General features: G+C 43.6%; 1 protein-coding gene across 1 annotated transcript in view; it reads left to right on the top strand.

The window, feature by feature from the left end:
• Positions 1-13,092, top strand: part of NIPA1 (NIPA magnesium transporter 1) — a 42,926-nt gene extending 29,834 nt beyond the window's left edge. The window contains exons 4-5 of the mRNA XM_069757838.1: positions 1,830-1,990; positions 8,854-13,092. Of these exons, the coding sequence (XP_069613939.1) occupies positions 1,830-1,990; positions 8,854-9,365 (673 nt within the window). The 3' untranslated portion in view covers positions 9,366-13,092. The remainder of the gene's footprint in view (positions 1-1,829; positions 1,991-8,853) is intronic.
• The last annotated feature ends 298 nt before the right edge of the window (positions 13,093-13,390 follow it).

The raw sequence follows: 13,390 nt of genomic DNA on the forward strand, positions 1-13,390 counted from the left end.
GGCTAGTGTGCCAGGGTTGCCTGTTGATTGTGTGAGCTTTGGTATGTGAGGGGGCGTCTGATTTGAGAGCTGCCGCTGTCGTGGTGTTATATGAAGCGGCAGCAGCATCTGCATTGTGTAAGGAACTTACGTCTGTTAGAGGGAAAAGGGATTCAGAGAGTGAGTATAAGTCGAGGTGTTTGAGATTTCTGCGAGGGTGTGCAAGTTTGTGGAGTGAGGTTTGTGAACTTGGGGAGGAAAGAGAATGCAAGTAGGTTGTGGTCAGAAAGAGGGAGAGGTGAGTTAGAGAGGTTAAATAGGGAACAGAGGCGGATGAAGATTAGGTCCAGTGTGTGGCCATCTTTGTGTGTGGCTGCAGAAGACCTTTGAGGGAGGCCGAAGGAGGAAATGAGAGATAGAAGCTTAGAGATAGCTGAGTGGGAAGTGTCAATAGGGATGTTGACGTCGCCCATGACGATAGTGGGGATGTCAGTGGAAAGGAAATGAAGTAACCATATGGTGAAGTGGTCAAAGAAGGTGGTGGCTGGCCCTGGGGGACTTTAAATGACAGCCAGTTGGAGGTTCGAGCGGGAGTAAATGCGCACACAGTTCACCTCAAAAGAAGGGAGAGTAATGGGTAGCAGTGGGATTTGTTTGAAGTAACAGGTATCTGACAGGAGAAAACCAACTCCTCTACCATGCTTGCTGCTGTGGTGGGGGGTGTGGTAAAGGTAGAATCCATCATACGAAAGTGCAGCTGGAAAGGCTGTGTCGGAGGGGTTAAGTGATGTTTCAGTGATGGCGTGGAAGGAAAGTTTGTTAGTAATTAGTGATGAGCGAATATACTCGTTACTCGAGATTTCCCGAGCACGCTCGGGTGTCCTCCGAGTATTTTTTAGTGCACAGAGAATTCGTTTTCATCGCCGTAGCTGAATGATTTAGATCTGTTAGCCAGCATAAGTACATGTGGGGGTTGCCTGGTTGCTAGGGAATCCCCACATGTAATCAAGATGGCTAACAGATGTAAATCATTCAGCTGAGGTGAGGAAAACTAAATCTCCGAGTATTTACAAATACTCGGAGGACACCCGAGCGTGCGCGGGAAATCTCGAGTAACGAGTATATTCGCTCATCACTATTAGTAATGAAAAGATTATGGATGTATGAAAGTTTGTTGCAGATAGGAGCTCTATGGAATGCTCGCTCTGCTAGAGGGACTGGGAAAGCGGGGGCTGGATGAGAGGCGGAGGTGACAGTGGGAATTGGGTAAGGAGGACCGGGATTTGGAGAGATTTCACTGGCAGTGAGGAGAAGCAGAGAAAGTGTTAATAGGAGATGGCATGAGGTGGCTGTCTTTGTGTCTAAAGAGAGAATTGTATTTTGAGGAACAGATTTGAGGAGGAGGTGAGATGGATGGAGGGAGAGATAACCAGTTCCATACTAGGTGTCAGGATTAGGGGGCTTAGTAGAAAGTGGAGGACTATAGGGGTGAGAGTGAAAAACAGAAACCGTTACCTTCAGTTCCATTCTGGTCTAATTCAGTACAGTACACTTATATGGTGTACTTAGAGGATGCAGAAACAGAGTGAGTGCTCACAATATATTTGCTAGCAAACGCATTCAGGTGTGAAACATGGGGGAAGCATGAATTCATCTTCTTGATCAGTTAATCAAGCTGAGCCAGATGGAGGATATTGCAGTCAGAGCAACCAAATGGGTCATAGATCCTTCTATTTACTTACATAATCTGTTAATAATAATACATTATGTAATAATAACCAATACATTATGATCGGTATTTATGTTCCTGGATAATATATATTGATTTTTTTTTTCTTCGTGTTTGGAAGGTCCATCTTGGCCTCGTATGTGCTGAAAGAAAAGCTTAATTTCTTGGGCAAACTGGGATGTCTCCTTAGCTGTGTGGGCTCCATTATCCTCATCATCCATGCTCCCAAGTCGGAAAGCATAACATCCAGAGCTGAGTTTGAAGAAAAGCTTTCCAATCCAGGTACAGACTTTCTGGAAATGTCATTTAAAGGTGTTTTCCACTATCATTTATGATGTATCCTTCCTGTAGGTCATCAATATTGGATCGGTGGGGTCTGAGACCATGCGCACCCATTGATCAGCTGTTATCGGCTTCAGTAGCAGCCGGATATACTGGAAATAAGCAGTGGTGAACAATACAGCTCTGTCAAACTGTTTAGTGGCAACTCGCAAGATCAGAAATTATTCAAGGGATAGGTCATAAATATCATAGCAGTGGGCAGTCTTTTTCAACATAATTATTCATAGATTTTACTGAAATGTTTTTTTCCAGTTGAAAGATTTCTCAAACACCAGACAAGCCCTCTAACTGCTGATAGCCATGGGTCTGGCTCATATTGCTACATCAGATTAACCCCTTCACCACCTTGGGGTTTTACATTTTTGCATTTTCATGTTTTGCTCCCTTTCTTTCCAGAGCTATAACTTTTTTTTATTTTTTGGTCAATATGGCCGTGTGAGGGCTTGTTTTTTGCGGGACAAGTTTCACTTTTGAGCAACACCATTGGCTTAACTATATCGTGTTCTGGAAAGCGGGAAAAAAATTCCAAGTGCGGTGAAATTGAAAAAAAGTGCAATTCCACAATTTTTTTTTTTATTTTTTTTACACATACTACCCAGGACTGTTCTCCTTACTCAGGGGATGGGCAACACTCCACGTAATATGTAAACATACTGATCATATAGTCACTTCACTATACTTACCGTAGATCAAGAAGTGTTTTCAAAATGGCAGTAAAACAGATAAACTTTATTTAAATGACTTAAGATACATACATACAAAGAATAATCATAAAATGATGCCTGATACCAAACACATATGAACAAAGAGGTCAGCTGAAGCAAATCACATAAATACCTAGGGAATAACAAATATAGGATCACAAATCAATAATTCCAGTTATCCACTATATAGTGTAAAGCACTGACTAATACCTTAATTTAACCATTGTGGCCACTATATGATATCTGCACAAAGCACATGCACATAAGTATTAATCCATATTCACATCATGATGCCACCTTTGAATTCAAAGTCATGTGATAAACCAGCATATATCAAAAGTGCACGGGCATAGAGAAAGTGCAGTGTTCGTATCACACTTTAGAAAGAATCATTAGTACAATGGTAACGGAGCTCCATATGGAGTCACCGCACCGCCAGCTGCCGAAACTGCCGTATATACTCGAGTATAAGCCGAGACCCCTAATTTTGCCACAAAGACTGGGAATACTTAATGACTTGAGTATAAGCCTAGGATGCAGCAGCTACTGGTAAATTTTAAAAATAAAAATAGATACCAATAAAAGTAAAATTAATTGAGACATCAGTAAGTTAAGTGTTTTTGAATATCCATATTGAATCAGGAGCCCCATATAATGTTCCATAAAGTTCATGATGGCCCCATAAGATGCTTCATACAAAAATATGCCCCATACAATCCTGCATAAAGGTTGATTATGGCCTCATAAGATGCTCCATAGAAAATGTGCCCCATATAATGCTGTATAAAGGTTGATTATGGCCCCATAAGATGCTCCATAGAAACACTTGCCCCATATAATGCTGCATAAAAGTTGATTATGGCCCCATAAGATGCTCCATAGAATATTAGGCCCCATACAATGCTGCATAAAGGTTGATTATGGCCCCATAAGTTGATCCATAGAATATTATGCCCCATACAATGCTGCATAAAGGTTGATTATGGCCCCATAAGATGCTCCATAGAAACATTTGCCCCATATGCTGCTGCTGCGATTAAAAAAAAAAATGACATACACACCTCTTGTCCTGAGCAGGCGGGGACACAGGCACTTGTGATATTCACCTGTCCCCGTTCCACCGCCACTTTGTCTTCTGGGTCTCTGCAGTGACTGTTCAGACAGAGGGCGGCGCGCACACTAAACACGTCACCGCGCCCTCTGACCTGAACGTCACAGCCAGGGGACGCGTAAGACCAGCGGCGCGCGGCGGTGGAACGGGGACAGGTGAATATCGCATGGCTCACCCATCATACTCGCCCTCCCTGCGCGGTTCCTGCTTCTCCTATGTGATGGTCTCTGGCGCTGGCAGCTTGTTCCTGTGTTCAGCGGTCACCGGTACCGCTCATTAAAGTAATGAATATGCTCTCCACCCCTATGGGAGTGAAGTCGCGTCCATATTCATTACTTTAATGAGCGGTACCATGTGACCGCTGAACACAGGAAGAGCTGCGGGCACCGGAGAAGCAGGGACATGCAGAGACGCGCCGGGAGCAGATGCGTATGATTTGACAGCTGCTGCTCCCCCGCCGACCTTCTGGGACAATGACTCGAGTATAAGCCGAGAGGGGCACTTTCAGCCAAAAAAAATTAGCTAAAAATCTCAGCTTGTACTCAAGTATATATATGGTACTTCCTTACTGATAACTGCAGTAAACAGAATTAACATTTCATGTTTAATACGTATTACCTGGGTCTGTATCCGCTGCAAAAGTACAGTGTCAAGTGATACGCTGAACCTCCAAACCCCAAATACCCCTCTAAATACTAAAACTGACCTGCCAATATGATTCTCCAGATCATTACGAGTTCACAGATACCAAACATGTATAGGGGTTTTTTTTATTAAAAAATCAGAAGTTTACAAAAAAAGAACAAAGGCGCCTTTTTCCGAGACCCTTAGCATCTCCATTTTTTTTCTTTATACGATTTTGGGGTAAATCCAATGTTTTGATCGCCTGTTATTGCATTTTATTGCAATATTACAGCGACCAATCAGATTAAGGGTAAGTTCACACAGGGCGTTTTTGCTGCTATTTTTGTGTTAATTTTTCAGCTGCTTTTTACAGTACCAGCAAAGCCTATGAGATTTCAGAAATCTCATGCACACACATTGGGTTTTTGTGAGGTCAGTATATTGTGCTTTGCAGCATTTTTTTTTACATAGGGCATTTCACTTCTTTCAGCGTTTTTTCAGCATTTTTTCAGTGTTTTTCACTCATTGACTTGAATGGGTGGTGAAAAAATGCTGCAAATACGCTAGGTTGACTTTTTTTGCAGCGTATTTGCTGCAGAAAAGTCAAGGAGATGTGACGTCATATTCGGCTCTGCTACATCTAGATTGCAGGCTGCATGATGCGTCCATACATCCTGTCATCCAGCAGTGGACCCCCATTCACTTGAATGGGGGGTCTGACATTCGTGTTTGACACACTGTCATATGCATGACAGCTCGGCAAACACCGCTTCTGAACGGTGGGGAAATCCTTCCCGCCGATCAGAGAGCCACGGCTCCCCGCTGTCAGAAGACAGGGGGGAGCGCTGAGCTGTGATCGGAGGTGTAAACTCACCTCCGGTCACTGGTGTCAGATGATGGGACTACTGCTCCCATCATCTGACACCTACAGCCGCTAAGTACAGTGAGAGCAGGAGCGGCGGATGGGAGTTATCATCTTCCGCTCCTGCACTATAAATAAATAATTTAAAAAAACGGCATGGGTTCCCCCCTAATTTTGATAACCCGCCAGACAAAACTCACAGCTGGGGGCTGCAACCCCAAGCTGTCAGCTTCAGCAAAGCTAGTTATAAAGAATAGAGGGGTCCTCACGCTTTTAAAAAAAAAAAAAAATTAAATAAATAATTTAAAAAAACGGCGTGGGGTCCCCCCATTTTTGACAACCAGCCTTGCTAAAGCTCACAGCTGGGGGCTGGTATTCTCAGGCTGGTAAGAGGCATGGGATATAGGTCCTCCAGCCTAAAAATAGCAGCCTGCAGCTGCCCAGAAAAGGTGCATCTATTAGATGCGCCAATTCTGGCGCTTTGCCCGGCTCTTCCCACTTGTCCTGTAGCGGTGAAATAAGGGCTTAATGTCACCTTGCTATTGTAAGGTGACATTAAGCTGGCTTAGTAATGGAAATGCGTCATTAAGACACATATCAGTACTAATCCTTTAGTAATTAAATGGTTAAATAAAAACACACACTTGCAGAAAAAAGTCTTTTAGTAAAATCAAACACCACACAGTATTGACCATATTTTTATTATTCTGCCATTCCAAAGCGAAGCCCTCGATCTTCTGAGATAAAAATAAAATAAAAAAGCAAAGTATACTCCCTGATCGTCGTAGTCCGATACAACGAGTGTCCCACGCAGTATCTGGGGAGATAAAGCTTACAACCGGGAGCGCTGCTAATGCGACCTCTGCTAATGCAATCTCTCCCGGCTGTAAGCAACTGGGGAATGAAGGAGACGGAGCGGGCGCAGGCTCAGTAAGTAGCGGTGACGTCACTGAGCCTGCGCTCCCTCACAGCCTGACCTAAGGTAATGTATCTATATCAATCTATCTATTCTATCAATCTATCTATTCATTCAATCTACAGGAAGTTGTTTTTTTTTCTGTGTGCAGTCAACTTTATTGGCATGCATAAAGAGAAAAAAAAACGCATGAAAAAAAAAAGGCACCAAAAATGCACCTAACCCTGCTTTTTGGCGCAGCTTCTTTCCTGCGAAGAAGAACAGTTTTTGCTGCAGAAAAAAATCGCCGCAAAAATGCCCTGTGTTAACTTACCCTAATTCTTTTTATATTTTGATAGATAAGGCGATTCTGAACGCGCCAATACTAAATATCTGTATCCTCTTTTGATCCACATCCCCGCCCTCCCAGGAGCTGTGGTATGATCAGACCATATCCCTGTATGGGGAAAAACATCCATGACACAGTATACAGCAAGGGACATTTATAAGATTATCTCAGCACAGGAACATTTTATTTAAACACATCCAATTGTGGAAAGCAAAACCCCTTTTAAGCTGACTATGCATTTCCTGGGTGCAACAGTGGACCTACATGGCAACCTACAGTTATATCCTTTAGTAACCCCTTAATGACGAATTTATGCTCTCATGTTACTTATTATTGGCTATTACCCGGAATGGTAATCATACATAGGATAATGTACAACCTTTGGTTTATTCTGTGACAATTAGATATCATTTATTACACACCATAGGACTCCTATGGGTCTTCTAATATATTCAGAGGGAATGTATTAGTAATGCTGTCCCTTCTGTAAGCTTAGGTAGTGCAGGATAGAGCAGTGTAAATGAGTGTGAAGATGCCTATTAGTGCCCTCCATTGTGCAGTGGCAGGCGTATTGGTGCACTTGCAGTCTATGGCTCCTCTGTTCTTCTCCCTGCTGGTGCCACTTCCCCCTCTTCCTCACTGACAGTTGAGAGCAGAGGTGACATTATGCAGCAGAGTCTCTGTCTCCGCTGTCAGTTAAGAAGCAGGTGGGGCAGTGCTGGCAGGAAGAAGCAAAGAGGACATGAGGACTACAAGTGCCCCGATACGCCAACAGTGCATTTGTAAGTCTACTTTGCATATCCATGAAAGACAAAATTTAGTGCAGCAGATGGCGCCTAAATAAGCATCTTTATATTGCTTTACTCTGCCCAGTCCTGCATTGTGCAGGTGTCATACTCCCGACAAGTTCCCTGTAATAATTTTAATAAGGGTAATGTATCATGTATGATGCATACCATAAAGGGAACCTGTCAGCAGGATTGTGCACGGTAACCTACACACAGTGTCAGATTGGCGCCATTATACTGATTAAAATGATACCTTGGTTGATGAAATCCGTCTTGTGGTTGTTGTGTAATCCTTATTTTCAGTGTTGAGTTAATGATGTGCTCGTGCCCCGGGGCGGCCTGTGGGGGGCTTCATGTGGTGCTCTGATTAGTTATTCACCAGTATGGCTTCTGACAGGTCACTGATCCCTCACTGACCTGCCTTCTAGTTTACATAGTACATATTAGTGCTATTGTTTGAAAAAGAAAGAATAATATTCATCATGTAGGCGCCTGCGCCATTTTGCTAGAGAAAACAAAAAATTTGGCTCCATCAAAATGGCGCAGGTGGCAGCGCCTGCGCAATAGCATCTATCTTTCAACAAAACAACAACCACAAGACAGATTTCATCAACCAAGGTATCATTGTAATCAGTATAACAGCGCGGACCTGACACTGTCTGTAGGTTACTGTGCACAATCCTGCTGACAGGTTCCCTTTAACTCTTTACACTAAGGAAATAAAGAGTTGTATATCAGTCACTGATTGAATTCCCTGTTTATTTCTCAAAAGAAGTGTCAGCACCGGTTAAGGCATGCTTTAGGGCTTGTTCACATGTAGCATTTTTTTCCCACCAGTTTCATGTTTTGTTTTTTAAATGTCACCACGTTCATTATTTTTACTGCACTTTTTTTCCATATTGAGGGTAAAATGGCACAGCTCCAAAATAAGCTCATTAAAACATGCAATAAAAAAAAGTTACAAAGGAATATTATAGTGCCTCAACTCTTTATAGTGCCTGCAACAAAGTACTGATGGTAGAACAGTGAATATACACATATTATGCAGACACATTAATAGAAAATTGCCATAATATATCTGTAATTACACCTAGCGAAATATTTAGAAAAATGATGCAAAATTCTTTGCTTTCTGCAAAAAACATTTTGCAGTGTACAGTAAGGATACAAAAATGTACAAAAACTTAAGGAAAAGAAACCAGAATGCGTAGGACTTGTGATAGTCGGCTCCTGAGGGTCCATATGAATGAGCCTGACGGTCTGATTAATGAAGCAGCCACTATCCGTGCACCATATATCCGTGCACCATATGAGCCGCCTGTCATGGTTCTGCGCAGATCCAGCAGGAGGCCTATGAGCAGGCTGTAGGGTTAGACAGAGCTAGCCATCTTTTATCATGCAGTTAGCCAGGGCTCATATGCTTGTCATGCATCAGACATGTAATCAGATGATATATATTTTGTTTTTCAGTGTTTCTGAGTTACCTCTGCTTCGTTCTCCTGATGTTGACGTTGCTGATATTTTGGCTTTCTCCAGTGTATGGGAAGAAAAATATAATGGTTTACATAGGTGTCTGCTCGCTGTTAGGCACATTTACTGTGCCCTGTACCAAAGGCATTGGACTATTTGCTCAAGATGCTTTTACCAATAACCCAAGTAGTTCAAGCTCAACGTACCTATTCTTCTGCCTCCTAGCAGTGCTGGGGTGTAGCATTCTCATTCAGTTTCGATATATTAACAAAGCACTGGAAGACTATGACTCTTGTATATTTAGTGCTATTTATTATGTTATGTTCACAACATTAGTCTTGGTTGCAACTGCAATTCTCTTTCAAGAATGGACCAAAGTAGGAGCAGTAGACTTCTTGGCCATGGTGTGTGGGTTCACGACGGTGTCTACTGGAGTCATCTTAATCCAAATGTTTAAAGAGTTTAATATCAGCTTCCGAGAGCTAAACAAGACGCCAGAGAAGAAAGAGTGAAAAGACCGGCCTCAAATAAGACAAGTGGCTATTCCCTGTCAAACTGGCCAAAGCTCAATAATATTTAACACTTTTTTTTTTTTTAACAAATGCCACGCAACAATACTCTCTTATGAAAGCTCAATATACTGGTGCTGCTGGAGAAGAGAAACCTACAACATATACAAAGAGGTGAACTTGAGTGATGAGCAAACGCGCATGGATAAGGTGTTATATGAGCATGCTCGAATCCCTGCGGCTGCATAATTAGCAAACAGGCAATCCCTGCATGTGTTGTGGCTGTCTAACAGCTGCGAGATATGCAACCGCAGGGACTTGAAGATATTTTTCAAGCACACCAAGGACACTCGGTTAGCACATAAATATGCTCGGATAACACCTTATCCCAGCACAATCGCTCATCACTAATGAACATGCAATTGGAGAGACCAGAGACCACTTGTATGTAGTTACCATGTATGACTCTATTGGTTTGGAGGTGTACTCAATTCTTCATCTAATCTGCGGACTAGAGGTAGAAGTAAAGGCCAGCACAGAACTTGATTGTCCCAGAGGCTTTGAGATTTATGCTCATTTAGATTACGAATCTCGTGGTGATTTAACGTTTCTGTGGCTTAGTTTGGCTGTAGAGTTTGGCATCTAACTTTCTAGGCGGCTTCAAGTCGCCTCCCGTTACCCTGGGGCTATGCAGGTTCTAGGGACCCACACTAGATAAAGCAATATGTACTCTGTCAAAGGGGTTTTATCAGTGCCTGCTTTGTATTATCTATTGACTCTCTGCCACTATCTTTTGCTGCTTACAATAGGGAGATAGCTGAAGTTCTTCATATGTGGGAAGAGAATAAGTTTTTGTCAGATGTGCCTATGAAAAATCTGCAGTTTTTTCATTCAGAAACAAATGGATGATTTATTTTAGCCATATATCGTCTATATGTCTGTTTATATGTCCATGTGGCATCCATTTAAAGGGAACCTGTCACCCCCAAAATCGAAGGTGAGCTAAGCCCACCGGCATCAGGGGCTTATCTACAGCATTTTTTACACATGCTGACCGGACGCTCATGTGAACTACCCCATTCACTTACATTGGTCCTTGTGCAGTCTGGATGCTTTCCGTTTTGCATACTGACAACACATGGATGCAAAACACATTCAGACTAACGCATTTTTTATTCTTGTCCTGTCTGTGGTGAATGGACAGCACACAGGCCCATGGTTCGCTCATGTGTTAGTTTAGATTGGCTATTTTTCACACAAACATAAACATCGGGTCCCTGTGGAAAAAAAAATCACAGTTTGTACTAATCTGGTCATGTGTGCAGATAACTGCATGTAGACAGCAGGCAGCTCCTGCACCCGTCTGCAGTGTACACAGGCACATGGGCAACTCCTGCACCCGTCTGCAGTGTACACAGGCACATGGGCAACTCCTGCACCCGTCCACAGTGTGCACAGGCACATGGGCAGCTCCTGCACCCGTCTACAGTGTGCACAGGCACATAGGCAGCTCCTGCACCCGTCTGCTCTGGGCACAGGTACATGAAGGCAGTCACTTCTGCACCCGTCTGTTATGTGCACAGGCACAAAGGCAGCTCCTGCACCCGTCTGCTATGGGCACAGATACATGAAGGCAGTCACCATCTGCTGTGTGCACAGGCACATAAAGGCAGTCACTTCTGCACCCGTCTATGGGCACAGGCACATAGGCGGCTCCTGCACCCGTCTGCTATGGGAACAGGCACATAGGCAGCTCCTGCACCCGTCTGCTATTGGCATAGGAACATGAAGGCAGTCACTTCTGCAAATTATGTACCCGACTGGCCTAAGTGTCACCCACGGTGGCCACCTGCATCCACCACTGAAGTTACTTTTACAGGAGAGGCAATGGGTCCTATTAGTCATTCCTTCTCACATTATATGTGGCCACAAGGGTCTATAATTAAGAAATGGCTAATACACAGGTTCTAAGGTAGTATCCTTTACATTGAGTGAATGTTTATTTGGATATGATTAGTTGATTATAATATGTGGATAATAATGGTCAGGACAGGAGGACTGCGCTTGCCACATGTCTAGCATAGTGGAATTTGGTCAGGATAGGGGAGATTGTACTAAGGCCACGTTCACAGTATATTATCAGTATTTTGTTCACAGTATATAATTATCAGTATTTTCCCTCAGTATTTGTAAGCCATAACCAGGAGTGGGTGATAAATACAGAAGCGGTGAAGTGTTTCTACACAACTCAAAAAAAATAAAGGGAACACTTAAACAGAATATAACTCCAAGTAAATCAAACTTCTGTGAAATCAAACTGTCCACTTAGGAAGCAACACTGTTTGACAATCAATTTCACATGCTGTAGTGCAAATGGAATAGACAATAGATCCAAATTATGGGCAGTTATCAAGACACACTCAATAACGGAGTGATTCTGCAGGTGGGGACCACAGACCACATCTCAGTACCAATGCTTTCTGGCTGATGTTTTGGTCACTTTGAATGTTGGTTGTGCTTTCACACTCGTGGTAGCATGAGACGGACTCTACAACCCACACAAGTAGCTCAGGTAGGGCAGCTCATCCAGGATGGCACATCAATGTGAGCTGTGGCAAGAAGGTTTGCTGTGTCTGTCAGTGTAGTGTCCAGAGGCTGGAGGCGCTACCAGGAGACGTGGAGGGGGCCGTAGAAGGGCAACAACCCAGCAGCAGGACTGCTACCTCAGCCTTTGTGCAAGAAGGAACAGGAGGAGCACTGCCAGAGCCGTGCAAAATGACCACAAATGTGCAGGCCACAAATGTACATGTGTCTGCACAAACGGTTAGAAACCGACTCCATGAGGATGGTCTGAGTGCCCAATGTCCACAGACGGGGTTGTGCTCATAGCCCAACATCGTGCAGGACGCTTGGCATTTGCCACAGAACACCAGGATTGTCAAATTCGCCATTGGCGCCCTGTGCTATTCACAGATCAAAGCAGGTTCACACTGAGCACATGTGACAGACTTGACAGAGTCTGGAGACACTATGGAGAGCGATCTGCTGCCTGCAACATTCTTCAGCATGTCCGATTTGGCAGTGGATCAGTAATGGTGTGGGGTGGCATTTCTTTGGAGGGCCACACAGCCCTCCATGTACTCTCCAGAGGTAGCCTGACTGCTATTAGGTACCGAGCTGAGATTCTCAGACCCCTTGTGAGACCATATGCTGGTGCGGTTGGCCCTGGGTTCCTCCTAATGCAGACCTCATGTGGCTGAAGTGTGTCAGCAGTTCCTGCAAGATGAAGGCATTTAAGCTATGGACTGGCCCCACCCGTTCCCCAGCCCTGAATCCGATTGAACACATCAGGGACATCATGTCTCGCACCATCCAGTGTCACGTTGCACGACAGACTGTCCTGGAGTTGGCGGATGCTTTAGTTTAGGTCTGGGAGGAGAACACTCAGGAGACCATCCGCCGCCTCATCGGGAGCATGCCCAGGAGTTGTAGGGAGGCCATACAGGCACGTGGATTCCACACACACTACTAAACATAATTTCCTTGTTTTGAGGCATTTCCACTGAAGTTGGATCAGCCTTTAACTTCATTTTCCACTTTGATTTTGAGCATCATTACAACTCCTGACCTCCGTGGGATATTAGTTGTGATTTATGTTGATATTTTTTGGGTTTTATTGTTCTCAACACATTCCACTATGTAATAAATAAAGATTTACAACTGGAATATTTCATTAAGTGTTATCTAGAATGTGGAATTTTAGTGTTCCCTTTATTTTTTTGAGCAGTGTATTATACTTTTCCTCTCATTGTTCCTCTCCTGGGTTTCGCTTACACATACAGAGGTAAAATACTGACACAAATACAGTCTTGTGAACGTGGCCTAAATGGAGGAGATTTTTTGAGGGTCTAATTGGAAGCTGGCTGTGTAAAGGTATGTCATCAGCATGAGAAGAGCAAGCTACCCTTTAGGGAGAGGGCTATGTGTAGGATGTTAGAATCAGCCCTCTGCTGTTGAATGACTAGCAT

Source organism: Ranitomeya imitator, chromosome 3 (genome assembly GCF_032444005.1).
Source record: "Ranitomeya imitator isolate aRanImi1 chromosome 3, aRanImi1.pri, whole genome shotgun sequence".
NCBI classification, from domain to species: domain Eukaryota; kingdom Metazoa; phylum Chordata; class Amphibia; order Anura; family Dendrobatidae; genus Ranitomeya; species Ranitomeya imitator.